At 36.8% G+C, this 25,600-nt stretch overlaps 1 protein-coding gene and 1 long non-coding RNA gene across 11 annotated transcripts in view; one reads left to right on the top strand and one right to left on the bottom strand.

Annotated features, from left to right (window-relative positions):
• RUFY2 (RUN and FYVE domain containing 2) overlaps positions 1-16,751 on the bottom strand; it is a 62,500-nt gene extending 45,749 nt beyond the window's left edge. Inside the window, exons 1-7 of one of the 10 annotated variants that reach the window (XR_012133202.1) lie at positions 16,148-16,456; positions 14,433-14,606; positions 11,617-11,734; positions 9,601-9,702; positions 8,177-8,300; positions 7,935-7,996; positions 6,848-6,913 (exon numbers count right to left, since the gene is read on the bottom strand). Coding sequence is in view for 8 of the 10 variants with exons in the window: in XM_073240951.1 (XP_073097052.1) it covers positions 6,848-6,913; positions 7,935-7,996; positions 8,177-8,300; positions 9,601-9,702; positions 11,617-11,734; positions 14,433-14,606; positions 16,148-16,337 (836 nt within the window). In the remaining 2 variants the exon portion in view is untranslated. Of the gene's footprint in view, positions 1-6,847; positions 6,914-7,934; positions 7,997-8,176; positions 8,301-9,600; positions 9,703-11,616; positions 11,735-11,827; positions 12,184-12,559; positions 12,652-14,432; positions 14,607-16,147; positions 16,461-16,599 lie in introns of those variants that run through there. The other 9 variants (XR_012133203.1, XM_073240950.1, XM_073240951.1 and 6 more) reach the window with 9 other exon arrangements.
• On the top strand, positions 16,232-17,327 carry LOC140850404 (uncharacterized). Its single transcript, XR_012133205.1, has 3 exons — positions 16,232-16,348; positions 16,834-16,982; positions 17,138-17,327. It is a non-coding gene; the product is annotated as an uncharacterized lncRNA (long non-coding RNA).
• Positions 17,328-25,600: the final 8,273 nt, after the last annotated feature.

Genomic DNA, 25,600 nt, shown 5'->3' with positions numbered 1-25,600 from the left:
GATCAAGTTGGGAGGGAGAATACAGAAATAAAACAATCTCAGGAAGGACTTCAGAGTAGACAGGATGAGGTGCAAGAGGCCGTTAATGCAATAGAAATCAGAGAACAAGAGTATAGAGAAGCTGAGGCAGAGAGAGATAAAAGGATCTCCAGGAATGAAAGAATATTAAGAGAACTGTGTGACCAATCCAAATGGAACAATATTCACATCATAGGGGTACCAGAAGAAGAGAGAGAGAAACGGATAGAAAGTGTCCTTGAAGAAATAATTGCGGAAAATTTCCCCAAACTGGGGAAGGAAATAAGTCTCTCAGACCATGGAAGCACACAGATCTCCCAACACAAGGGACCCAAGGAGGAAAACACCAAGACACATAATGATTAAAATTGCAAAGATCAAAGACAAAGACAAGAGTATTAAAGGCAGTCAGAGAGAGAAAAAAGGTCACCTATAAAGGAAAACCCATCAGACTATCATCAAACTTCTCAACAGAAACCTTACAGGCCAGAAGAGAATGGCATGACATATTTAATGTAATGAAACAGAAGGGCCTTGAACCAAGGATACTGTATCCAGCATGATTATCATTTAAATATGAAGGAGTAATTAAACAATTCCCAGACAAGCAAAAGTTGAGGGAATTTGCCTCCCACAAACCACCTCTACAGGGTTTCTCAGAGGGACTGCTCTAGATGGGAGCACTCCTAAAAAGAGCACAGAACAAAATACCCAACATATGAAGAATGGAGGAGGAGGAATAAGGGAGAGAAATAAAGAATCATCAGACAGTGTTTATAATAGCTCAATAAGCAAGTTAAGTTAGACAGTAAGATAGTAAAGAAGCTAACCTTGAACATTTGGTAACCAGAAACTTAAAGCCTGCAATAGCAATAAGTACATATCTCTCAATAATCATCCTAAATGTAAATGGACTGAATGCACCAATCAAAAGACACAGAGTAATAGAATGGATAAAAAAGTGAGACCCATCTATATGCTGCTTACAAGAAACTCACCTCAAACCCAAAGACATGTACAGACTAAAAGTCAAGGGATGGAAAAACACATTTCAGGCAACCAATGGCGAGAAGAAAGCAGGGGTTGCAGTACTAATATCAGACAAAATAGACTTCAAAACAAAGAAAGTAACAAGAGATAAAGAAGGACACTACATAATGATAAAGGGATCAGTCCAACAAGAGGATATAACCATTCTAAATATATATGCACCCAACACAGGAGCACCAGCATATGTGAAACAAATACTAACAGAATTAAAGGGGGAAACAGACTGCAATTCATTCATTTTAGGAGACTTCAACGACACCACTCACCCCAGAGGATAGATCCACCGGGCAGAAAATAAGTAAGGACACGGAAGCACTGAACAACACAGTAGAGCAGATGGACCTAATAGACATCTATAGAACTCTACATTCAAAAGCAACAGGATATACATTCTTCTCAAGTGCACATGGAACATTCTCCAGAATAGACCACATACTAGGCCACAAACACAGCCTCAGTAAATTCCAAAAGACTGAAATCCTACCAACCAACTTTTCAGACCACAAAGGTATAAAACTAGAAATAAATTATACAAAGAAAGCAAAAAGGCTCACAAACACATGGAGACTTAACAACATGCTCCTAAATAATCAATAATCAACGACCAAATTAAAATGGAGATCCAGCAATATATGGAAACAAATGACAACAACAACACAAAACCCCAACTACTGTGGGATGCAGTGGAAGCAGTCTTAAGAGGAAAGTATATAGCAATCCAGGCATATTTAAAGAAGGAAGAACAATCCCAAATGAATAGTCTAATGTCACAATTATTGAAATTGCAAAAAGAAGAACAAAAGAGGCCTAAGGTCAGCAGAAGGAGGGACATAATAAAAATCAGAGAAGAAATAAATAAAATTGAGAAGAATAAAACAATAGAAAAAATCAATGTAACTAAAAGCTGGTTCTTCGAGAGAATAAACAAAATAGATAAGCCTCTTGCCAGACTCATTAAGAGAAAAAGAAAATCAACACGCATCGACAGAATCAGAAACAAGAAAGGAAAAATCACTACGGACCCCACAGAAATACAAAGAATTATTCAAGAATACTATGAAAACCTATATGCTAACTAGCTGAAAAACCTAGGAGAAATGGACAACTTCCTAGAAAAATACAGCCTCCCAAGACTGACCAAGGAAGAAACACAAAATCTAAAAAGACCAAACACCAGCAAAGAAATTGAAGCGGTAATCAAAAAACTATGCAGGAACAAAACCCCCGGACCTGGTAGATTTACCACAGAATTTCATCAGACATACAGAGAAGACATAATACCCATTTTCCTTAAAGTATTCCAGAAAGTAGAAGAGGAAGGAATACTCCCAAACTCATTCTATGAAGAAAACATCACCCTAATACCAAAACCAGGGGAAGACCCCACCAAAAAAGAAAATTACAGCCCAATATTCCTGATGAATGTAGATGCAAAAATACTCAACAAAATATTAGCAAACCAACTTCAAAAATACATCAAAAGGATCATACACCATGACCAAGTGGGATTCATCCCACAGATGAAAGGATGGTACAACATTCGAAAATCCATCAACATCATCCACCACATTAACAAAAAGTAGGACAAAAGCCACATGATCATCTCCATAGATGCTGAAAAAGTATTTGACAAAATTCAACATCCATTCACGATAAAAATTCTCAACAAAATGGGCATAGAAGGCAAGTACCCCAACATAATAAAGGCCATATATGATAAACCCACAACCAACATCATATTCAACAGCGAAAAGCTGAAAGCTTTTCTTCTGAGATCAGGAACAAGACAGGGATGCCCACTCTCCCCACTGTTATTCAACATAGTACTGGAGGTCCTAGCCACGGCAATTAGACAAAACAAAGAAATACAAGGAATTCAGATTGGTAAACAAGAAGTCAAACTGTCAATTTTTGCAGATTACATGATACTGTGCATAAAGACTCCACTCCAAAACTACTAGAACTAATATCGGAATTCAGCAAAGTTGCAGGATACAAAATTAACACACAGAAATCTGTGGCTTTCCTATACACTAACAATGAACTAATAGAAAGAGAAATCAGGAAAAAAATTCCATTCACAATAGCATTAAAAAGAATAAAATACCTAGGAATAAACCTAACCAAGGAAGTGAAAGACCTATACCCTGAAAACTACAAGACACTCTTAAGAGAAATTAAAGAGGACACAAACAAATGGAAACTCATCCCATGCTCTTGGCTAGGAAGAATTAATATTGTCAAAATGGCCATCCTGCCTAAAGCAATCTACAGATTCAATGGAATGCCAATCAAAATACCAACATCATTCTTCAACGAACTGGAACAAATAGTTCTAAAATTCATACGGAACCACAAAAGACCCCGAATAGCCAAAACAATTCTGAGAAGGAAGAATAAAGCAGACAGGGATCTCGCTTCCAACTTCAAGCTCTAATACAAAGCCACAATAATCAAGACAATTTGGTACTGGCACAAGAATAGAACCCACAGACCAGTGGAACAGAATAGAGAGTCCAGATATTAACCCAAACATATATGGTCAATTAATATACAATAAAGGAGCCATGGACATACAATCGAGAAATGGCAGCCTCTTCAACAGCTGGTGTTGGCAAAACTGGACAGCTACATGTAAGAGAATGAAACTGGGTCATTGTCTAACCCCATACACAAAAGTAAATCTGAAATAGATCAAAGACCTGAAAGTAAGTTGTGAAATCATAAAACTCTGAGAAAAAAACATAGGCAAAAATCTCTTGGACATAACCATGAACAACGTCTTCATCAACATGTCTCCATGGGCGAGGGAAACAAAAGCAAAAATGAACAAGTGGGACTATATCAAGCTGAAAAGCTTCTGTACAGCAAAGGACACCACCAATAGAACAAAAAGGCATCCTACAGTATGGTAGAATATATTCATAAATGACAGATCAATAAAGGGTTGACATCCAAAAATATATAAAGAGCTCATGCACCTCAACAAACAAAAAGTAAATAATCCAATAAAAAATGTGCAGGAGAGCTGAACAGACAGTTCTCCAAAGAAGAAATTCAGATGGCCCACAGACACATGAAAAGATGCCCCACATCGCTAGTCATCAGAGAAATGCAAATTAAATCCACAATGAGGTATCACCTCACACCAGTAAGGATCACCACCATCCAAAAGGTAAACAACAACAAATGTTGGTGAGGTTGTGGAGAAAGGGGAACCCTCCTACACTGCCGGTGGGAATGTAAATTAGTTCAACAGTGTGGAAAGCAATATGGAGGTTCCTCAAAAAGCTCAAAATAGAAATACCATTTGACCCAGGAATTCCACTCCTAGGAATTTACCCTAAGAATGCAGCAGCCCAGTTTGAAAAAGACAGATGCATCCCTATGTTAATTGCAGCACTGTTTACAATAGCCAAGAAATGGAAGTAACCTAAGTGTCCATCAGTAGATGAATGAATAAAGAAGAGGTGGTACATATACACAATGGAATATTATTCAGCCATAAGAAGAAAACAAATCCTACCATTTGCAACAACATGGATGGAACTAGAGGTTATTATGCTCAGTGAAATAAGCCAGGCAGAGAAAGACAAGTATCAAATGATTTCACTCATCTGTGGAGTATAAGAACAAAGAAAAAACTGAAAGAGCAAAACAGCAGCAGACTCACAGAACTCAAGAATGGACTAACAGTTACCAAAGGGAAAGGGACAGGGGAGGATGGGTGGGAAGGGAGGCATAAGGTGGGGGGAGGGGAAAGGGGGCGTTATGATTAGCATGTATAATGAAGGGGGGCGTGGGGAGGGCTATACAACACAGAGAAGACAAGTAGTGACTCTACAGCATCTTACTACACTGATGGATAGAGACTGTAATTGGGTATGTGGGGAGTACTTGGTGATGGTGGGAGTCTAGTAAACATAATGTTCCTCATGTAATTGTAGATTAATGATACAAAAAAAAAAAAAAAAAAACAGCGACAAGACAAGGAGATGCAAGTCCAAGCTCATCATCCCTGCTTTTCTACTTTCTGTGTCACCTTGAAAACTGTAAAATCTTTCTGGTCTACAGTTTCCTTATTTAAAAAAATCAGACTGTAACATTTGCCCTACTTTTATGTGAGAATCGTCACAATCAAAACAGCACTTTGAAAACAACAAACCCTCAGTAGTGTTTTTCTTTGAGTGAGGAATAATGGATGAATTCTATTTTTTTCTCTATATTTTCTGTACTTTTGAAGTATTCTAGATGTACAAGTACTTTCTAGTTAAAAATCAACTGAAACATTTTTAATACATAAAATATACGATAGTTAAGACACTAATATTTGTATAGCTGATTAGTACACATGATGGAATAGACCCTAAGATCAACTACTGAGTAAAAACAGTAAAGTAGAGAATAGCATAAAAAGTTTGCCACTGAATGTGTAAAATACTAGGGGAAAAGTGAGAAATATAAGAATTTATATGCATATTCTTTTTCATCTGCATAATGGATCTCTGGAGGCATACACAAGGACCTCGCATACTAATTACTTCTGAAGACGGAAACCAGATGGTTGGAGATCAGGGAAGAGGTAAGCTTTTCATCTTATGTACCTTTAGAAGTTCAAACCAAAAAGTGAATAAAAGCTTAAAAATAAATACATAAGCAATATAAGGTTGCATTAAGAAATACAAACTCAGAAATACAAGTTACAGAATATACATATATACACATAATATTTACCATATTTATTATCAAAATTTCATGATTAAAAAAAATCTTTCCTATCTCCTCAATTTCAGAGGGAAAGCAAGAGTTATGGCTTATTAGTTTCTTTTTCTAAAATAGGAAATGTTGATTTGTATGTCCTTATTGTAATATATGTTTGAGTGAAATTCAGAAAATACAGAAAAGTATAAAGAAAAAATTATTCAGAATCCCATTACCTGGAGATAGCAATTTTTGTTAATTATTCATTTTAATTGAGAAGACCAGTCCCATTTCTAACTATGTAGCAGATATTATTCACTATACCTATGCTATTTAGTATGGTAGCATTAGACCACATGCAACTACTAAAAAGTGCTTACAGTGTGTTTAATTCAAATTGAAATGTGCTGTAAGCGTAAAATATAATTGGATTTTGAAGACAGTAGAAAAAAAGAATATAAAACATATTTTTATAGATTACATGTTGAAATAATACTGGGGGTTAAATATATTTTTTAATTAATTTCATCTGTTTCCGTTTTACCTTTTTAATGTAGTTACTAAAAATTTTAAATTACCTATGTAACTGACATTGTATTTCTATGAGACAGAATTGCACTATTTTACATACAGATCTCAGAAATTCTTCTCAGAGTATTCACTGACAGCCTCAATGACCAGGTGACACTGTAAGGAGAAAACTTCCACCGTGGAAGACAACAGCCACATCTACACATGAAGCCCTTTGAAGTAGGAAAAACGAATTTTTGAACCATCAAAATGGTATAAACTTCCACCTTATCTAACTTTTTTTCTCAAGGATACAGGGCTAAGTTTATAATTCTCTTCTTAAATTATCTGAAGATTCTATTTAAAAGTCTGACTCTCATTTTCTACTGAAAATGGATTATCTCCAACAATTCTCTATATTCTTAATTTCCATTCTCTTTCTCTCCCCTCAACTCTTTCTCAAAAGTGCTTAGAAAAAGGAATAGAGTTAAGTTGACCTGAAAGAGGAAAGAAAGCCCTAGGCACTAGTCAGAAATGTACTAAGTACCCAAGCATTCATAATACTTACTTCAGTTGTCTATTTAATTCTTCAACATAATTCTTCTGGTCTAATATGGCAGCAATTTGAACATTCCTAGAGGGGGGAGAACATAGCTTTGTGCTACTTGGATGTTCCCTGCACCCTCCCATCTCCCCATCTCCTACACAGTCCCAACCCCCACCAAATGCCTAGAACACTTTTATAAATTATTGTAAAACCGTAACGGTAAAATATTATCTAGACTTTAAAATAAAACTCAAGAATCTTTATAATCATGTAGTAGTAAGCCATGTATTAAATAACTATAACCTTTATTAGGTCTAGTATTAGCAAGTAATTTATTTAAAAGTATAATCAGTGTGTTTAAAAATTCTCTTTGCATCTCTATGATTTAAAAAAAATTTTTTAATGAAGTATAGTTGACATGATATTTTATTCATTTCAGGTGTACAACATAATGATTTGACATTTATATACAATACAAAATGCTCACCATAAGTATATTTACCATCTTTAACCTACGAACTTATTAAAATACAATTGACTATATTCCCTATGCTGTACTTTTCAACCCCATGACTTATTAAGTTTGTACCTCTGTATTTCCTTGACTTATTTTGCCCACCTTCCCACCCTTTTTTTGTTGAAATATATTTGGCATATAACACTGTATAAATTTAAGGTATACAACATGTTCATACACTTCATATATTTGTATATGACTACCACTGTAGTAATAATTAGCACCTCTATGACATTAAGTATACTTTTAGTAGGAATAAGTATATTTTAAATTTAAGTACAATTAGATCTTGAAATAAACCATCATTTGTAAGCTTTTGGATAATCAGCTTTCATCCTTTTTACCACAAAACACATCTGACTATTAAAATGGGTCTTAGGAACCATAGGTATGCCCAAAAGTCATACTTCATACTAAAGGCTCCTTCTAAGTGATTTTTTCTTTGTAATGCTTATAAATAGAAATGAAAACAAAATGAAGCAGCAACTACACACAGAAGGAAAGAAAAACCACATTATAAATAGGTGGATCTCATACTGAGATATGTAAAGTACTACATAAAAAATGTGAAATAACTTATGAAAATCATACCTTTCTTTATTTCCAGTATCTTCTTCATTCTTTAAATATATGGAAAAATCAATCACTCCAACCTGAAGTAAATAATGTTATTTTTATTTAAAGGAGAGAAATATTAGATGTACCTTAAACATGAAAAACTGAATTTCATAATTTTTCTTTAGTGTTTAACAGCTTTGTTTACAACTTAGAGTAACACTGGGATCAAATGCAGATTGAAAACACTACATTTGGTACTAGTCACTTTCACTTACTTGTGAGTCTAAATCCTCTCCCTTTACACACAGATTAGCATCTATCACGTTCAGGCCAACCAGCAGCCCGACAATTACTGCTCCTTCTTCTTCCATCATTAGTGCATGATATTCATAGAATTCACTGTGAAAATTAAAATAATAAAAACTTTAAATCACAAATTCATTTCAAACACTGAATTTTAAATGTCCAACACCTTATTACAAACATAGAACCAGTATAAATTAGTAGCTTCAAATTAGCCTTTTTATATGTAAATAACTTAAAAATATTTGGGATGTAAATGTCTATACAGAAAATTTCAAAAAAAGGGACTCAAAAGAGAGAAAAAAGGAAAAGGAATTTTGAGAGAAAAAAAGAGAGGCAAAGAGATACCCAAAGAAATAAAGGCAAACTGAGGCCTGGAATGTTTGTATTCTGAGAATCACAATCATAGTGACTGTTGCTGATCTGATTACGGTACTTTTTGCTAGAGATGACCTTTTCAATCCTAGGATTTATTAAGACACTTGGGATACAGAAATGAACATATAGAACATTTCAAAGCCCATGCTCATCAATGCATTTGATACGTGTATTATGAGTGTTCTTAATCAATAATCATCCATTAGATATGCTTATGGATATCCATATTCTAAAAAATGTTCAAAGAAGAGACTTGTGAGAGAAACAGAAGAGTCTAAAAACTAAGACTTGACAACTTAGATCCAGAAAACGAATTATCACTGTCTCATGCCTTCTTAAGTCCCATTCATATTACTTAATCACTTTAACTGATCCTCAGGACATTACTGAGGAATTGCTGGTGCTTAAGTGCCTATCATTCTCATTTAACAAATCAGAAAAATAAGATGTACCCACAGTCACAAGTAAAACCAAAATCTACCAAATTCTCCAGAACATCAGGGAGGCACTCCAAGAGAACAAGGGTGAATGAAGGGGCTGCCACAGGCCCATTCCCTTTAAAAACAGATTACCTTGTTTTGAAAGTTTGTCTTAAACATTTGGCCTCCAATTTAAGCTGACAGTTTAAAAAGTGCCCACAATACAGAAGAAGTAGTGTGGTCATTCAAGATCTAGAAAACAACCTCTTTTAATTAGAGCCCCAAATTCCAATACGGATTTTCATTCAGAGAATTATAACTTAGAAAAAAAAGGAAACTAAGTTAGAAATATAACATAAACTTTCCCCTTACTGGCCAATAAAAAGCTATGGCATTCATTTTTAAGCTAGTTCTTGATCCATGTTATGTCCCCATGTTATGTCCCCACCATGACTGTCTCTCTCACTTTGTTCCTCCTTTTATTTTGTGCCATCTTATTGTATTTTACATATCCTTTTCTATTACAACTTCAATTCTTTTTGAAACACAAGATATAAATGAAATAAAAATGAAAATGAACATGATTCAACAGTACTAACCTCAAGAGATCCCTTTGAATAATTAAGCAACGCAAGTAATCAGCCATTTTTTTTTGCATGAGGGCTAATCGAAGCCATGCTCTTGCACGACCCAAGGGGGTCCTAAAAAGCAAAACCCATTGATCAGATAACAGCCCTAGCCCAGTGATTATAAACTACATGTTCTAACTCTGTTGAGACACAATTAATTTTAAAAAGGCAATTAATCATGGTTTGTCTTTGTATAGACCAGGGCTGTGCTGCTGGTCTATAGTCCTAAACCAGTTCTTTGAGCATGCAAACCAATCCCAGGGAGATATTTAAGTCTCTAAGGTAAATCTGCACCTGCAGGACATCTAGGTACCATCTTATGTCTTGGAAGAAATGACTAAACAGGATATTTCTACAAAAAATATTTTGTCAGTGGCTTAGCCCTCTTGAAATGAATAGCAAATACATTGATAAGGCAGTATAATGTTTTCAAAAAAATAACTGACATTATATCTAAATTTTAAATATCATAACAAAGCTAAGAAGTTACCAAGCTCATAATTAATTAGAAAGAAATCACCGGGCTGCTTGTTATATATCAGATGTTTCTTTTATCCAGTTGTCCTTAAAAAATTAAATCCCATTTAGTAAAAATAAAAGCAGGCTTTACAGAATATCTATGATTTTTTTTTTAAAAAAAGAAAGATATCATTTACACTATTAGGTCTTCTTATGCAGAGAACATTTTGACAGGTAGTGTGGGAGAAAACAATCTTCACTTCTAACAGCTAATGAGTTTCTTACGGCTTAGCATTTTAATGAATAGTCTTCAGAAAATATTTTTTACTTTTGTAGAGTTTGGCTTTTTTAAAAAACAGTATAAGCATGTATTTCATATTAAAATGAAATCAAATCTTATATTCTCTTTTTGAGAGTTGAAATTCCCTTTTTCCTGTCTTTGTTAAAAATCACTACACCTCACATACCATTATAAGAAACCTCAAGTATGAACATCATTAGCTATTTAACTCTGAAAACTGGGTTTGAATCCTGGCTCCACCACTCATTAACTGTAACATCTCTGACCTTTATTTTTCATATCTATGAAATTTATAATTATCATAATAAAATCTCTACCCTTTAAAATTGAGCAATAAATGAGATAATTCATGTAAAATAATGATTACCCTGATACAGTGAACCATAAATAGTAGCCATTTACTTTTATCACTCAAGCACAACTTGCAAACACTTGGGTATTCTGCTAACAACAGAATATACTACCATATTCCCTACAACATATAAAGCTGTAAATTGTAAAGCTAAGAGAAAGCAAACTGATAATATGGCAGAAAATGCTAAGCATAAAAAAGCCATTTCACTCACAAAAATTAGGATAAACTAAAGGGAGCTCTTATGTCTTAATCACACCCAGCAGAGTATAATAATTTGGCCTTAAAAACACTTCATACCTGCAAACAATTTTCAACACTCATGAGTTATTAGCTAGAATATTCAGCTTTTAAAACATTTCATATACGTTTGTCTAGTGAAATGGGCAGGTGACACAATAGGTTCCAATTTTCAGAGGAAGAAAAGTAATTTGTACTAGTCCTAAGATATATGAATGGCTTATGTGAGAACTCAGATCTCTGAGCCTTTGCCCTGGAATTAGCCTAAGTCAAGTCTTCAACAAATAGTCACTGACAAGCCTACCACCACAAACTAGTTTTACACTCAGGAAACAGAAATACATAACTGATTAATACTATTTTAAAAGGACTTGCAATTTCCTGCAATAAAATGCAGAATTGAAGTGATACAATAAAAGAGTGAATGTAGAGTAAAAAAGAAAAGGGTTAAGAAAAACTTCATCAAGAAAATTAAATTTGAGCTAAGCCATAATGAATGAATAGAATTTTATTAGGAGAGAATAGAAGGTCTATTTAAGCGTGAGAGAAGATAAAAAACTAGAATGTAAGGTACTTTTAAAGAACATTAAATACATTTCTGTGGTTGGGGATGAACAAGAATAAGATTACTTACTTAAGACCAGGTAAATCCCTGACACTGGCTCCTATTTCCTCTGCTTCTGGGTACAACTTCTCTACGAGTTCCAAAGGACCCCAGATAGTTTTGTTATAACTCAAAAATGATTTTCTTACTGGAAAAAGAAAATATGCATACAACTTCAACTCATAAAATTGTAGTGACTTCCTTTAAAATATTTACTTCCAACATTTCTAACTTAACATACAATTATTCAGTGACCTTTATTCTTTTTTCATTACACAGCCAGTTCGTCAGGATCCTGGTATTTTTCCTTATCAGAAATATGCACCTCGGCCATTCTTCCCTATCAGAAATATGCAGGCAGGTAATTAAAGTAAGAAATAAGTGGGGTCATTCTTTACCCATACCGAAATAATAAGGCTGACAGCCCTAGCAGATTGATCTTTATCAGTTTATTAAATTAACGAATGATAAAAAAAAGGTATTTACTTTTAAGCATGAAAAATTTTAACTTCTAATTTTATTCTGAGATTTGGGTAATATAAAACCATGAAACCAGTATATTTCTTTCTTAATCTTGACCAGATCTCCTGAAAATCCAGTATGCCTATCATATGCTCCACCCAAGTACAGCCACCAAGACAGGCAAGCAGCACAAAGCAGCTTTGGATACATCAAGATAGGCATATGACTGTTAGGACATGCCTTTATATTTTGTGAAGTAAAAGAAAAAAAATTCAGCAAGAATTTGAAGTTTAACTATTTTGAGCATCACTTGGCAAATTCCATTTCAGAAAGCTGGGGAGAAATAAGGATCTATGTCACTGCCTTTTTTTTTTCAAATAAAAAGAAAGTTTTTCAAAAAGCAAATTAAAACTCAAAGCCTGATATCACATTGGTGATTTCCTGATGTATTCAAAGTATTTAGAAACTCATATCAAAAGTAGACAAAAATGTGGGAAAACAAAACACTCACATTCACATTTACATTCACTGTTGTTTGATAAATCAATGAAGCCTTCATAGGTGCCAATTTCCTTGACCCAGTTAACTTTATTCCTAGGAATCCTAAAGAAATTCCAGTACATGTGTACAAACATATATACCCAAAGACATTCTTACAGCACAATTTTAATAGTAAAAAGTTGCAACCTAAGTGTACATTAAGAGCGGGGTAGTTAAATAAGTTATGGTATATAGTATGAAATATTATACAGCCATTAAAAATGATAATGCCTTCTATGTAAATAGAAAGCTCTCCAAAACCACACCATCAAGGTTTGTTTGTTTTTTTAAGTGGGAAAAAAGAGAAGTCATAAAATAATACTCATAGAATGATTCTATTTAGAGTAAAAGAAAAGAGCAAAAAAAAAAAAAAAAAAACAGAAATGAGCTAGAGGAATGACAAGGATTCCCTTGAGGGAGATGAATGGAAGAGAATAAAGGGAAACTCTTTTTGTTCTATGTGCTTCTATGTTTGATTCATGTACAAAAAGAATATATTTCACTATTATTTACCTAACTTAAAAAATTATTTTAAGTCTGTAATTAAAGATAAAGTGGAATCTAAAAAAACAAAACTCATAGAACAGATTGGCAATTGCCTGAGGCAGAGGGTGGGAGTGAATCAAATGGGTGAAGGGGGTCAAAAGGTATAAACTTCCACTTACAAAATAAAGAAGTCATGGGGATGAAATATACAGTATGATGACTACAGTTATTAACACTATATTATAAATTTGAAAGTTTCTAAGAGAAAAATGTTAAAAGTTCACCACAAGAAAAACTTGAAACCGAGTAGTGATGGATTTTAATAGACTTAACTGCAGTGATCATTTCACAATATATAAAAATATTGAATCATTATATTATACACCTGAAACTAATACAATGTTATAGGTCAATTATATCTCCATAAAAATAATAAAATTTTTAAATGAAAAAAAGAGAAAAAGAAGTGAGTACATTAATAACATCACATATGGTTTCCCAAATTTTGATACCAAGGCTCCTTCTCAGTTTGAAGTACATTTTATTAATACCATGTTTAGGTAAATCCCCTTTTTTGCTTTTTACATTTACCCCCCCTTTCATGTATCATAGTCAGAACTTCTAGGCCTGTCCAACTTACCCAGGCTCCAAATAAACCAACAAGAAACCAAGCTTCTTTGCTTTATAATATTCACCTTAATATACAACTCCTACAGAGGATATAGTCCTCTACACAGCTGTTGATCATATGAACAAGAGACCAAAACTGTCAACTGTTATTATAATCAGTTATTATCATAAGTAAAAGAAGTCATTATATAATGTATAATAACTAAAGATAATACATTTTGCATGTATCAATAACTCAATGTGAACTGTATATAAGAATACAAATCCACTATTATTACCATTTATAGGCTTTGCTCACATTTCTACAATAATCCACTCCAAAAGACAATTTTTATATATATTTTCATATACACTAAGAAGGTTTATATCTAAACAATGAACTACATTAATGTATTTGTTCAATAGGGCTCAAACTAGTAAAAATAGTATCAAAAGCACCAAGTTAAAATTTTAGCAGTAACTCTATAATTGCCCTAGAAAACTAGAAACCAGTGCAGAGTATTTTGAATAAATTTTTAAATCAAAACACTAACAACTAAGCATTTTATAAAAATCACCCATTAGAAGATATAAAGGAGTAGGGCATTTTCCTCCAAACCAATGCACCCAGTATTTTTAAAATGTAAAAGAACAATAATTATGGCCTCAAAAAAATATCACATTTTCAAGGGTGTTTAAGATGAAAGAGAGAGAGATTTTAAAGTTAATTTTTAAAAATCTCATGATACCTTTAAGACCGTGTTTCAGACAATGTTCCATAACAACAAAGAACTGCTGCAAGGGGGGATAGTCAGAATCCAAAGTGCGGCCAAAGCTTAGGGCAGATTCAATGAGTCCTTTGATACTCAGTTTAGCCATGTTTAACAAGTTTGCTCTCTCTACAGCTGTGGGGTCTTTTGTAGCTGAAAGCACAAGAAAGGAGTCCAACATCACTTGTAAGACATGACATTGAAATACATACAAACCCTTTCCTTCCCCTATTAAACCAACAGTGGTTTGTTTCTCCTTGGTCAACAAATTTGTCTTCCCAACTACCTACATCCCTAATCAACTGCTTTTTTACATCTCTCTCAAACATACCATAGAACACTACGCCCACTTCAGCAAAAGTTATGAATTATTCTCAAGATCCTGCAAATTGGCTATTCTCTGGTATTTATTTTACTTTTGTGGTATCTTCAGGGAGAATGAGGTTTTTTTAATGACTTCGAATGGAATAAAAAAGAAATTTGGAGGCAAGTTTGAGATAATACACAACATGTTCTCAAACAAGGGTGAATAGCAGGAATGGTTCAAGGATGAATCCCAATTCCAAAGCCAAAAAAAGAAAAGAAAAAGAAAGTTCAGAATAAACTGACAATAAAATAAAAGGTAGTTTAAATTTAAGATTCCAGTATTACCCATAAAAACATGATAGGTCTATAAAACACGGACAAATGAGGGGATACAGGAGAAAGCATTCAATTCTTTCACTCATGTTAAAATGAGTTAAATGAACTAAATTAGTTAAACCTCTACTTTTTTTCATTGCAACTGTAATTGTTTTGCGACTCCTTTATTTTCCCAGAGGAAACAAAAACAGGATCCAATTTTACATTAAAGTTTCCTTCCCTTTCACACAGCTGACTCAGTGGAATACCAAATTAACAGATGCATTTTTAAAAACGGATTTTTGATATTTTCAATTCATAAAAATATTTTTTCTTTCTAACAAATTTTATTCTCAGTTTACTTGGAAATTCAATGCTTCCCCATACTCTCATCATGTTGTGACTGGCAGGAATATTTTCAGCAAATACAGACTACAAAATGAAATGCAAAAAAAAATGAAGCACTTGGTATAACGTTTCAAAATCTTACAAATTTACTAGTCCAAGTAAACCAAGTGCACGTTTTTCCTTCACTAAAGTCCAGGGTTCCCAATGATCTAGCATTCTAGTTCTGATCTCAAATAGCTAGGTGTGAGGTGAATCCTAAGCAACTTAAAACGCAAACAGCCACAACTGCTATGACCAAGACAGCTAGCTGGTGGAAAATCTCCACACATTATCATGTCTTCAAATTTGCATCGTGGTATAATTTCCTATTTTTTCAGGGGTGAAACCACTTGATGTTTCATAATTTTCTCATTTTTCTTAACAGTTCCTAACACAATCCGTAACGTGTGATGCGACAACCACACAAAGGGCGCCTCTGCAGCTGCTGCGGGGCAGGTCGGTGCTGGGCGCCGGCCGCTTCCTCCCAGAGCAGCGTTTACACCGGGCCGCGCGGCGCAGCGCCGGCCTCGCGAAGGTGTCCTGCAGCGTCGCGGTCCCCAAACCAGCCGACGGCCAGTCTCCGCATCCTGCCGGGACCTACAGCCCATCCGCTGCCTCCCTTCCTCCCCCTTCCAACGTTGCCCCTAAGGCTCGGGGAGGCCCCGGGACCCTCGCGAAGGGCTCACCCGGGATTCCGCGCTGCATCGTCGCTCCTCTCCGGCCCAAGGCCAAAACTTGAGACGCGTCTTCCCTCCCCCACCCCCAAACCTGAAAAGTCATCACCCGTCCTCGCCTGTTCCCCAGACTTGGGAGCGGCACCCCGGCCGGCCCTGCCTTGGCTCCCGAGAAGCCGTCAGACCGCAAGCCCTCGGCCATTAGGCCCCAGGGTAGGGGAGGAAAGGGGTGGGAACGAGGGACGGCCGCGCGTTGCTATGGTGACCCTGGGTGCCCCGGAGTCCCCGGCTGCCGCGGGGCAGCCCAGGCCCACGTTCAGGCCCCAGTTCCGACCTGGAGGCCTCCGTGCCCACCACCCCGGCCCCCCCCGCCCACCACCACCACCCTCAGTCCTCCTCGCCAGGCTGCGGCCTTCAGCCCAAGGCGGAAAGCCCGGCGTCCGCTCTCGGCTCGCCCGCCTCACCCATGGCAGCTGTGGTGCGGTCTCGGTCTCGGGGGGGCACTCCCTGGGCCCCGCCAGCAGGTCCCTTCGGGCGCGCGGCGGCCGCCACGGCGTCTGCAACCAGGTCCGCAGCGGCCCACAGCGCTCCCGGTGGCGGGCGAGCAACTGGGCGGTCCCGGGAGCGTGAGTGGGGCGGGGCGGGGGACCTGCTGCCCGCGAGAGAAACCCGCCCTCCCTAAACCTCTGTCCTTCCAGCCCCGACTGAAGCGAAGCCGAGCGGGGCTTGGACAAGCGTCGCGATTCCTGCTTATGATGAAAACACTGAGATACGAATAGTATAGTAAGAACAACAGGCACTCCATCCTTAGGCTGACTTTCCATTTTAAAAATCAGGGAGTTAGGAGGTAAGATTCCTCTCATATATTATGATAATTAGCCAAAAAAGGACCCTGTCTTAAGTCAGGGTAAGCAGTCCTAAATTATGTTCCCACTGCTTGAGGGTAACTACTATCTTGAAAAACAAGATCAATAGATTCTTTGTGTTAACTTTATCTCACAGAATATCTAGAGGACAGACTGGATGATGACATAACGTCTGTCACTGCAGATAGACATCATGAAACCGCATGTCAAGCCTACGCCCCCGCCCCTGCCCTTTGCCCCATTCTTGAAATCCATAAAAGACATGAATCCTAATCCTTTAAATGCAGCACCTCCTCTCTCTGGCTGCCCACACTCCCCTTTCTTTGATGGTGTACTTTTCTTTAAATAAAGCCTTGTTGCTGCTCAACTTAACTGCATTTTGTCTCTGCAGTTCTTCCAAGCCTCCCATAAGGTTAGTAAGAGACCCCTTTTCCCAGTGGTAAGCATCTTTGTTACATCACTATTAGATTCAATGTTCTAGACTTAAGCACAAATTTATCTCTCTATGCTACTTCAGACAAGTAAAGAAGGGATACTGAGATCTCTGATTTGAGCTGGAAAGTTCCCATCACCAGGGTGACCCGGATGAGACTGCAGCTGTACTATCATGCTCTTCAGTAGCCTGCCCCCAAATCTCCTTTCTTTGCTTTTGGGAGGTTCTCAGAACCTAATCTCACTTCATCCAGTGCTCCACAGCTCCCCCATATCCTGGGGTGGTAGGGGCTTAGTTCTCACACTGTGCAGATTCAAGTGGACACTGGATGCCAGGTGATGCTGGCTTTAGGAGTTGGCAGGGCATGTGCCCTGTGCCGAGCCGGAGTTCAATGAGCTTCGCTTTCTTCCCTGTGTTCTTCCTTGCTCTATGTTACCTACACTCCTGCTGCCATTCCCTGCTACTCTCACTTCAGTGAATTCCCTCCTTACTCGTGAGACCTGTTCATGAATTCTTTCTTGATTACGGTCAAGAAACCTCCCCTAGGTTGAGGTTTCACCTAGTGAGTAGGGAGAGACCTCCCCAGGTGCAGCTGCCGGGCAAAAGAAGGAGAAGGAAAAGGAACGAGGAGACGTCGAGTGTGAGGAGCTGGTTCCTGGTCGCACCACCGGTCTCTCACCCTGGAGGCTTTGCTTGAGCACAAAGCTCACTTCTAGGTACAAAGATCATTTCCTAGGTGATTCAGCAAGCCACATGCAAACCATTTCCTTCCACAGGGTCTGGATGGGTTTCATCTAACACGACTGACCGCTTGCCTTTAATCTTCACAGACTTGCAGGGGACCAAAAGAATTTAGAAAACCTGAAGCAATTAGCAGAAGGCAGTAGACAGAAATCTACTGAAACTAGGGAAAGGTGCAGAGAGAAAGCATTTTCTCATTTCAGGGGGAAAAAAACCCTTATGGTCAGATGACACTATGTTTAAATTATATCCATTTGGAGGAAATGAGCTATTACCAGTTAGATCAACAATTAAGACAGTGACTGAGCTAGAAACAGAGATACTTTATGAGAATAGGGCAATATTTTTCTCTTCATCACTTTGGCCAGTATTAAGGTTGTTTCTTCTTTTGGTTTTTAATTTTCTTTATTGTGATATAATCATATCTGAATTTTTAAAAAATATAAAACATATATACAGTTTAAAGAATCATTATAAAGTGAACAGCTGGGTAATGACTACCAGATCAAGCAAAAGCATCCTCTGGGTAAATGTCCCTAGCCATCACTTACAATACCCCAAGGGGTAAAAACTATTGTGACTTTTATAAGAACCATTTCTTTGCTTTTCTGCTTGTTACTATCACACAAGTGCCTCAAAACATAGTTTATTTTTGCCTGTTTATCAGTTTTTCACGAATGGAATAACACTATAAATTTTTTTACTTGTTTCTTTTGCTCAACATCATCCATGCCCATGAGGAATTCCCAGGTTGAGGTGTTTCCAGGGTGCACATCCATTCTGATGCCTATGGGCAAGAAAGTCTCTAGGGCATCTAAGAATAGAATTACTGGAAATTGGGCATGCCTTTCTTTAAATTTACTAGATAATGCCAAACTGTTTTCAAAATTCTTCTCAAAATTTACACTATCAGCAGTGTAGTTTTTCTGTTCTATATCCATTCTAATGCTTGGAATCATGAGAATTTCTTCATTTTTTGCCAGACTTGTGGATAGGTGATTGGATGATGGGTTTATTTTGTATTTATCTCATTACTAATGACATTAAGCATTTTCCCCATGTTTACTATTTGGAGTATCTCATTTGCAAAAAAACTGTTCAAGCCTTTAGATTATTTTTCTATTGACTTATCTTTTTCTCATTGAGTTATACAAGTTACTTAGTATTCTACATACTAGTTTTGTGTCGATTATGTGTTGCCATTATCTTCTGGAGAATATTTTCTCTATGGAGATGTTTGATAAACTAGGTTAATTTTCTTGTAGTTGGATTTATGGTTAAAGCTTTAGTGTCTTGTTTAAGAAATCCTCCCTGTCCAAGCTTATGAAGACTCTCTTTTAAAAGTTACGCAGGTTGTTATTGCACCAGAATTGATTTTAGTGAATGGCATTAGATAGGGTCAGATTACATTTTTTCCAAAAGTATAGCAACTATCCCATTATCCTTTCATCACTGATCTCTCATGTCCCCTCTCATAGCAAAGAGCATGTATGTTCAGGTCAGTTCCTAGGCCCAAGTCTCATTTGATTTTCTTCAACACCCCATAAGGAAGGAATTATCTCCATTTTGTAGATGAAATTAACCTCAGAAAAGTTAAATAATTCACTCCAAGTTACAGAACTATTAAGAGACAGAAATTGAAGCAGTACAAAAGTAACCTCCATTTTCATAATCTCAAAATGTGTCTTAATTTTTAAAGTGTTTCAAGGTGTATAAAACTCATGACAAGTCTAACCTCTTCTACTATCTTAAATGTCGAAATATTACTGACTTGTTAAATCTTTCTCCTCTCCAAATAATGGGTAAAAAAGGAGGGATTTGTATTATAAGTGCATTTAGGGAAGCAAATAAAAGTATATACTTTATAGAATCATAAGAACAAAGGGAAAGAGCTTTATTTCCTAGATTGCTTCCCCCAAGAACTTTATAGATAACCAACAGAAAAGAAATTTAATTCAACAGCAGACCAGCTTTACTTAAAACAAAAAAAACTTTCTCTCTTTGAGGCAGATATCCTCAAGATCCAAAATATACATTTGTTGGAAACTCTAGTCCCTTGTGTTGCACAGAACTGGAAATGAGAGTGTATGTTTAAACTATATTTAAGGTTAAAGTAGAATATTAATCTTTTCTAAGCCCTTAATCTACTAATTTTATTAGATCTACTAAAGCTAGTAGAATTTAGGTTTAAACTCACAAATATCATCATGTAACAGAAATAATATTTTTTAAAAGGCCATCACGTACTGAAGTATGGGGTGAAATTAAATGCCTAAAATTTGCTTTAAAACATCTATGTTTGAAATGTTTTTATAGTTTTTTTAATTGAAGTATCATTGATAATACAATCTTATATTGGTCTCAAATATACAACAGTGGCTCGAGTTACCCATATTATTAAATCCTCACTCCCTTACTATCAACGTAGAAAGATGTTACAGAATCATTGACTATATGTTCCATGCTGTACTACCATCCCTATGACCAACTTATATTGTGATTGTGATTTATTGTGCCCCTTTATCCCCCTCACCTTCTCCCCACACCTACCCCAAACCCTCCCCCTTGGTAACCACTAATCACTTCTCAGTGTAAGTCTACTGCTGTTTTGTTCCTTCTGTTTTGCTTTGTTTTTATATTCCACAAATAAATCATATGGTATTTGTTTCTCTGCCTGGCTTATTTCACTAAGCATAATACCATCTAGACCCATCCAGGTTGTTGCAATTGGCAGGATTTTTTTATGGCCGAATAGTAATCCATTGTGCATATGTACCACCTCTTCTTTATCCATTCATCTATTGATGGACACTTAGGTTGCTTCCATATCTTGGCTATTGCAAAGTGTGGCAATAAACATAGGGGTACATATATCTTCAAATCAGGAATTTTGTTTTCTTCAGGCAATTTCTAGAAGTGGAATTACTAGGTCAAATGGTATATCTATTTTTAGCTTTTTGAGGAGCCTCCATACTGCTTTTCACAGCAGTTGCACCAATTTACATTCCCACCAACCATGTAGGAGGGTTCCCTTTACTCCACATCCTCACCAGCATTTTTTATTTCTTGTCTTTTGGATAGTGGCCATTCTAATTTGTGTGAGATGTTATCTCACTGTGGTTTTGATTTGCATTTCCCTGATGATTAATGATGTTGAGTATCTTTCCATGTACTTGATGGCCATCTAAATTTCTTCTTTGGAGAAATGTCTGTTCAAGTCCTCCACCATTTTTTAATTGGGTTGTTTTTTGGTGTTGAGGCATGTGAGTTCTTTATATATTTTTTATATCAACCCCTTATCAGATGAGTCATTTGTAAATATATTCTCCCATACTGTAGGATGTCTTTTGTTCTGCTGATGGTGTCCTTTGCTGTACAGTAGCTTTTTGTTTTGATGTAGTCCCACTCATTGCATTTTAATTGTTTCTCTTTGCCAAGGAGATGTGTTCGGGAAAAAACTGCTCATACTTATGTTCAAGAGTTTTATGGTTTCATGACTTACATTCAGAACTTTGATCCATTTTGAGTTTACTTTTGTATATGGAGAAAGTAATCCAGTTTCATTCTCTTGCATGTAGCTGTCCAGTTTTCCCAACGCCAGTTATTGAAGAGGCTGTCCTTTCCCCATTATGTATTTATGATTCTTTGATCATATAATTGACCATATATGCTTGGGTTTATATCTGGGCTCTCTATTCTGTTCCATTGGTCTGTGAGTCTGTTCTTGTGCCCATACCAAACTGTTTGATTACTGTAGCTTTGTAGTAGAGCTTGAAGTCAGGGAGCATAATCCTCAGCTCTGTTCTTTTGTAAGGATGGCTTTGACTATTTGGGGTTTTCTGTGGTCCCATATGAATTTTAGGATTATTTCCTCTTCTTCATTAAAAATTCCACTGGTATTTTAATAGGGATTGCATTGAATCTATAAATTGCTTTGGGCAGGATGGCCATTTTGACAGTATTCTTCCTATCCATAAGCACAGGATAGATCTCCATTTATTGATGTCTTCTTTAATTTCTCTGTCTTATAGTTTTCAAAGTAAGGGTCTTTCACCTCCTTGGTTAGGTTTATTCCTGGGCATTTTATTCTTTTTCATGCAATCGTAAATGGAGTTGTTTACCTGATTTCTCATTCTGCTAGTTCATTGTTAGTATATAGGAATGCAACAGATTTGTGTATTAATTTCAGATTCTACAACTTTGCTGAATCCAGTTATTAGTTCTTTTAGCTTTTTGGTGGGTTTTTTAGGGTTTTCTATGCATATCATGTCATCTGCAAATAGTGAGTTTAACTTCTTACCAATTTGGATGACTTTTATCTCTTTGTGTTGTCTGTTTGCCGTGGCTAGGACCTCCAGAACTATATTGAATGAAAGTGGTAAGAGTGGGCATCCTTGTCTTGTTCCCAGTCTTAGAGGAAAAGCTTTCAGGTTTTAGCTGTTAAGTACAATGTTGGCTGTGGGTATGTCATATATGGTTTTTATGTTCAGGTATGTACCCTCTGTACCCAATTTCTTGAGTTTTTTTTATCGTGAATGGATGTTGGACTTTGTCAAATGTTTTTTCAGTATCTATTGAGATGATCATGTGATTTTTACTCTGTTTTATTAATGTGGTGTATGATATATCCTTGCAACCCTGGAATAAATCCCACTTGATAATGATGGATGATTGTTTTTTAATTAAGGATCATTGATAAACAATCTTATGAAGGTTTCACATGAACAGCATTGTGGTGTCAACATTCACCCATATTATCAAGCCCCCCCACACACCCCATTGCAGTCTATCAACAAAGTAAGATGCTATAGAGTCATTACTTGTCATCTCTGTGCTGTACCGCCTTCCCTGTGACCTATATTGAGTGCTAATAGTGCCCCTTAATCCCCTTCTCCCTCCCTCTTTACCTACCCTTCCCAACCTCTTTCCTTTCTTGGAGTCTGACTCTGTTATGTTCCATCATTTTTGTTTTGTTTGTATACTCCACAAATGAGTGAAATCATTTGGTACTTGCCAGCAAGGGGGACAGAGTGTCTGGCTCCCAAGAGATCTGGACCTTTTGGGCCAAGAGAGGGCTAAGGAGCTATCATCCACCTGCCCTTTCTCTCCTGAGGTGTGAGCTCTGTCCAACCCTTACCCTTCTAGCACCCCTCTCACTGCTGGGAAGTCTTTCAAACTGCCACCTGTGCTTTGGGTCTCAGGACCAGAGAGCATGCCTGTCTCCCACATACAGCTGAAGTCTGAGCTTCCCTGAGTGTTCCAACTATTTTCCTGGTCTCCAGTCCCACTAATCAACAGAACACAGTGTAATGTGGACTTCTGCTCCCAGAGAAGACCTACAGGGCCAGGTCTGCAGAGTTCCTGGGCTCCTACCCACTTCTGCCCCTTTCTTCTTCCACCTGTGAGTTGGGGTGGGGGAAGGGCCTGGGTCCTACTTGATCTCTGCTCTGCCACTTTACCCTTTTCTGTGTGGTCTTGTTTTACCCCAGGTGTAGGTGGTCTGTTCTGCAGTCTTCAGGTCATTTTCAGGTTTAGTTGTATTTATCTTCTATGTGTATCTGGGAGGAGGTTTCTGCCTTGCCTTCCTACTCTGCCATCTTTTTCTCTGCCCAGTAACTTTTTAAAGTTCATAAAAAGTAAGCTTGTAATGGAAAAAAATGGTAAAAATCATTATGTGACAAAGCAATATCCATACAAGAGCTGCCAGGAAAGACAGATTTCATCCTTTGGGTCTCTCTTGGTCCATATTTCCCAGGATTATAAGTCCCTACCATCTAAGGGTCAGTGGCAACTTCGAGTGGAACTGAACAGACATATCCTATTAGCTACAAGCAATCTTTTTAGTGAACAAAGCTGTCCACTGAACCCAGGTAGACCAGCTTGTCACATCATGCCAAAGGGCTTTCAGTCATAACCTCAGATGACCCAAGATTGATCTGCTTACAATGACAACTGTAATGCTTCTGAACATTTGTACAGCATCTAGAAAACATCAACACTGAATGGGGAAACAATTAGTAACTGGGAAAATGCTGAATTACTAATCAGAATGCCTAGGTACTAGCAATGACTTCTCCAGGGCCATTTGCTAATAGAGTGTATGTATATTTAGTTTAATTCAATTGAGACAATAACTAAAAATTACTGGTAAATTTTAAAGCATGCTACATATTGTTGCCACAAATTACTAAGTGTGATAAAGCTACATGTAAATACTAATACAGTAAAAAGATGAAAGTAATTCGTTGGCAGGGAAAAAAATTCAGAAAAGGCTTCTTTGAGAAGGTGGCATATTAGTCTTTCAGACTGAATAAAATAGCATAAATGGTAATGGAGGAATGACAAATCTAGATAGAGGGTACAACAAATGGGAAAAAGAAAAGATGTACAGGGAACAGCAGAAAGTTTAGTATAGTTACAACAAATTCACAAATAAGTATTAGAGAATGACCCCTACTACAAACCATGGGTTCCAACCTATTAGTGCAACACAAAAGCAGTATTAATAGGTTGTAACCAGCCTTGTTTTTAATGGAATAGAGTGGAAAATATTAGGGTGCACATATTAAAAGGGTAAACATTTTGCTTAAGTATTGTTTAAGCTGTACACACATACACATCTACACTGAGTCAACAATATTATGTTGTATTTCTTGTTGTGGGTTGTGGTAATTTTTGCTTTTAACACAGTCTAGATCATCATATAGCAAACTACCAGTAGTTGCAAATGAAGGAAGAGATTACAAAAAAATTTAATTTTTAAAAATCTGTAGTGTCTTAAACTCTCACTAATACCATGTACTGTCTGTCTGTAATTACAAGGAAAAAACATGTTTAAGGAAAGAAAATTATGCCAACACTTTTAAGCTTAAATAACTGTGAGGTAGATGGTTTCATTTAACGAAATAGGGATCAGAGGAAGGCATTAGATGAAAATAGAAATTTACACTTTGTGTGTACCAAGTCTGAAGGTTCACAGAAGACATGGGAGGTATATACATGTATCACGGTTATAATTAGAACTCAGAAGATAGATACAGTAGTGTATATATTTGATTAACAGCCACATAGGTGATGGTTGAAGCCAGTGACTTTCCAAGGAGAGAGAAGAGGACCAGACCAAACAGAGCACTGGGGAAGACCTGTGTTTAAAGAGTGAGAGATAAGGAGGAAAAGAAAGGAATCAAGAGGAAGAGGTCAGAAGGCAGGAACTGACTCAGGAAAGGGATCACTGGAATGGCTACACTGTCATCACATCCTGGTTTTACACTATAAGGAAGACCTTGTCTATGCTAATGGTGACTTTGATCTGGAACGGCACAAAGTGAGTGCCCAATAACATGAAGGATTGGTAGCCATTGCTGTGTTAATCCTTGGCATGGATGTCATAGTGATGCTATTAACTCTATAAGCACTATTAGCTCT

The sequence above is a fragment of the Manis javanica genome, chromosome 7, assembly GCF_040802235.1.
Source record: "Manis javanica isolate MJ-LG chromosome 7, MJ_LKY, whole genome shotgun sequence".
Classification (NCBI taxonomy): Eukaryota; Metazoa; Chordata; class Mammalia; order Pholidota; family Manidae; genus Manis; species Manis javanica.
This window is presented reverse-complemented; position numbering and strand designations above follow the sequence as displayed.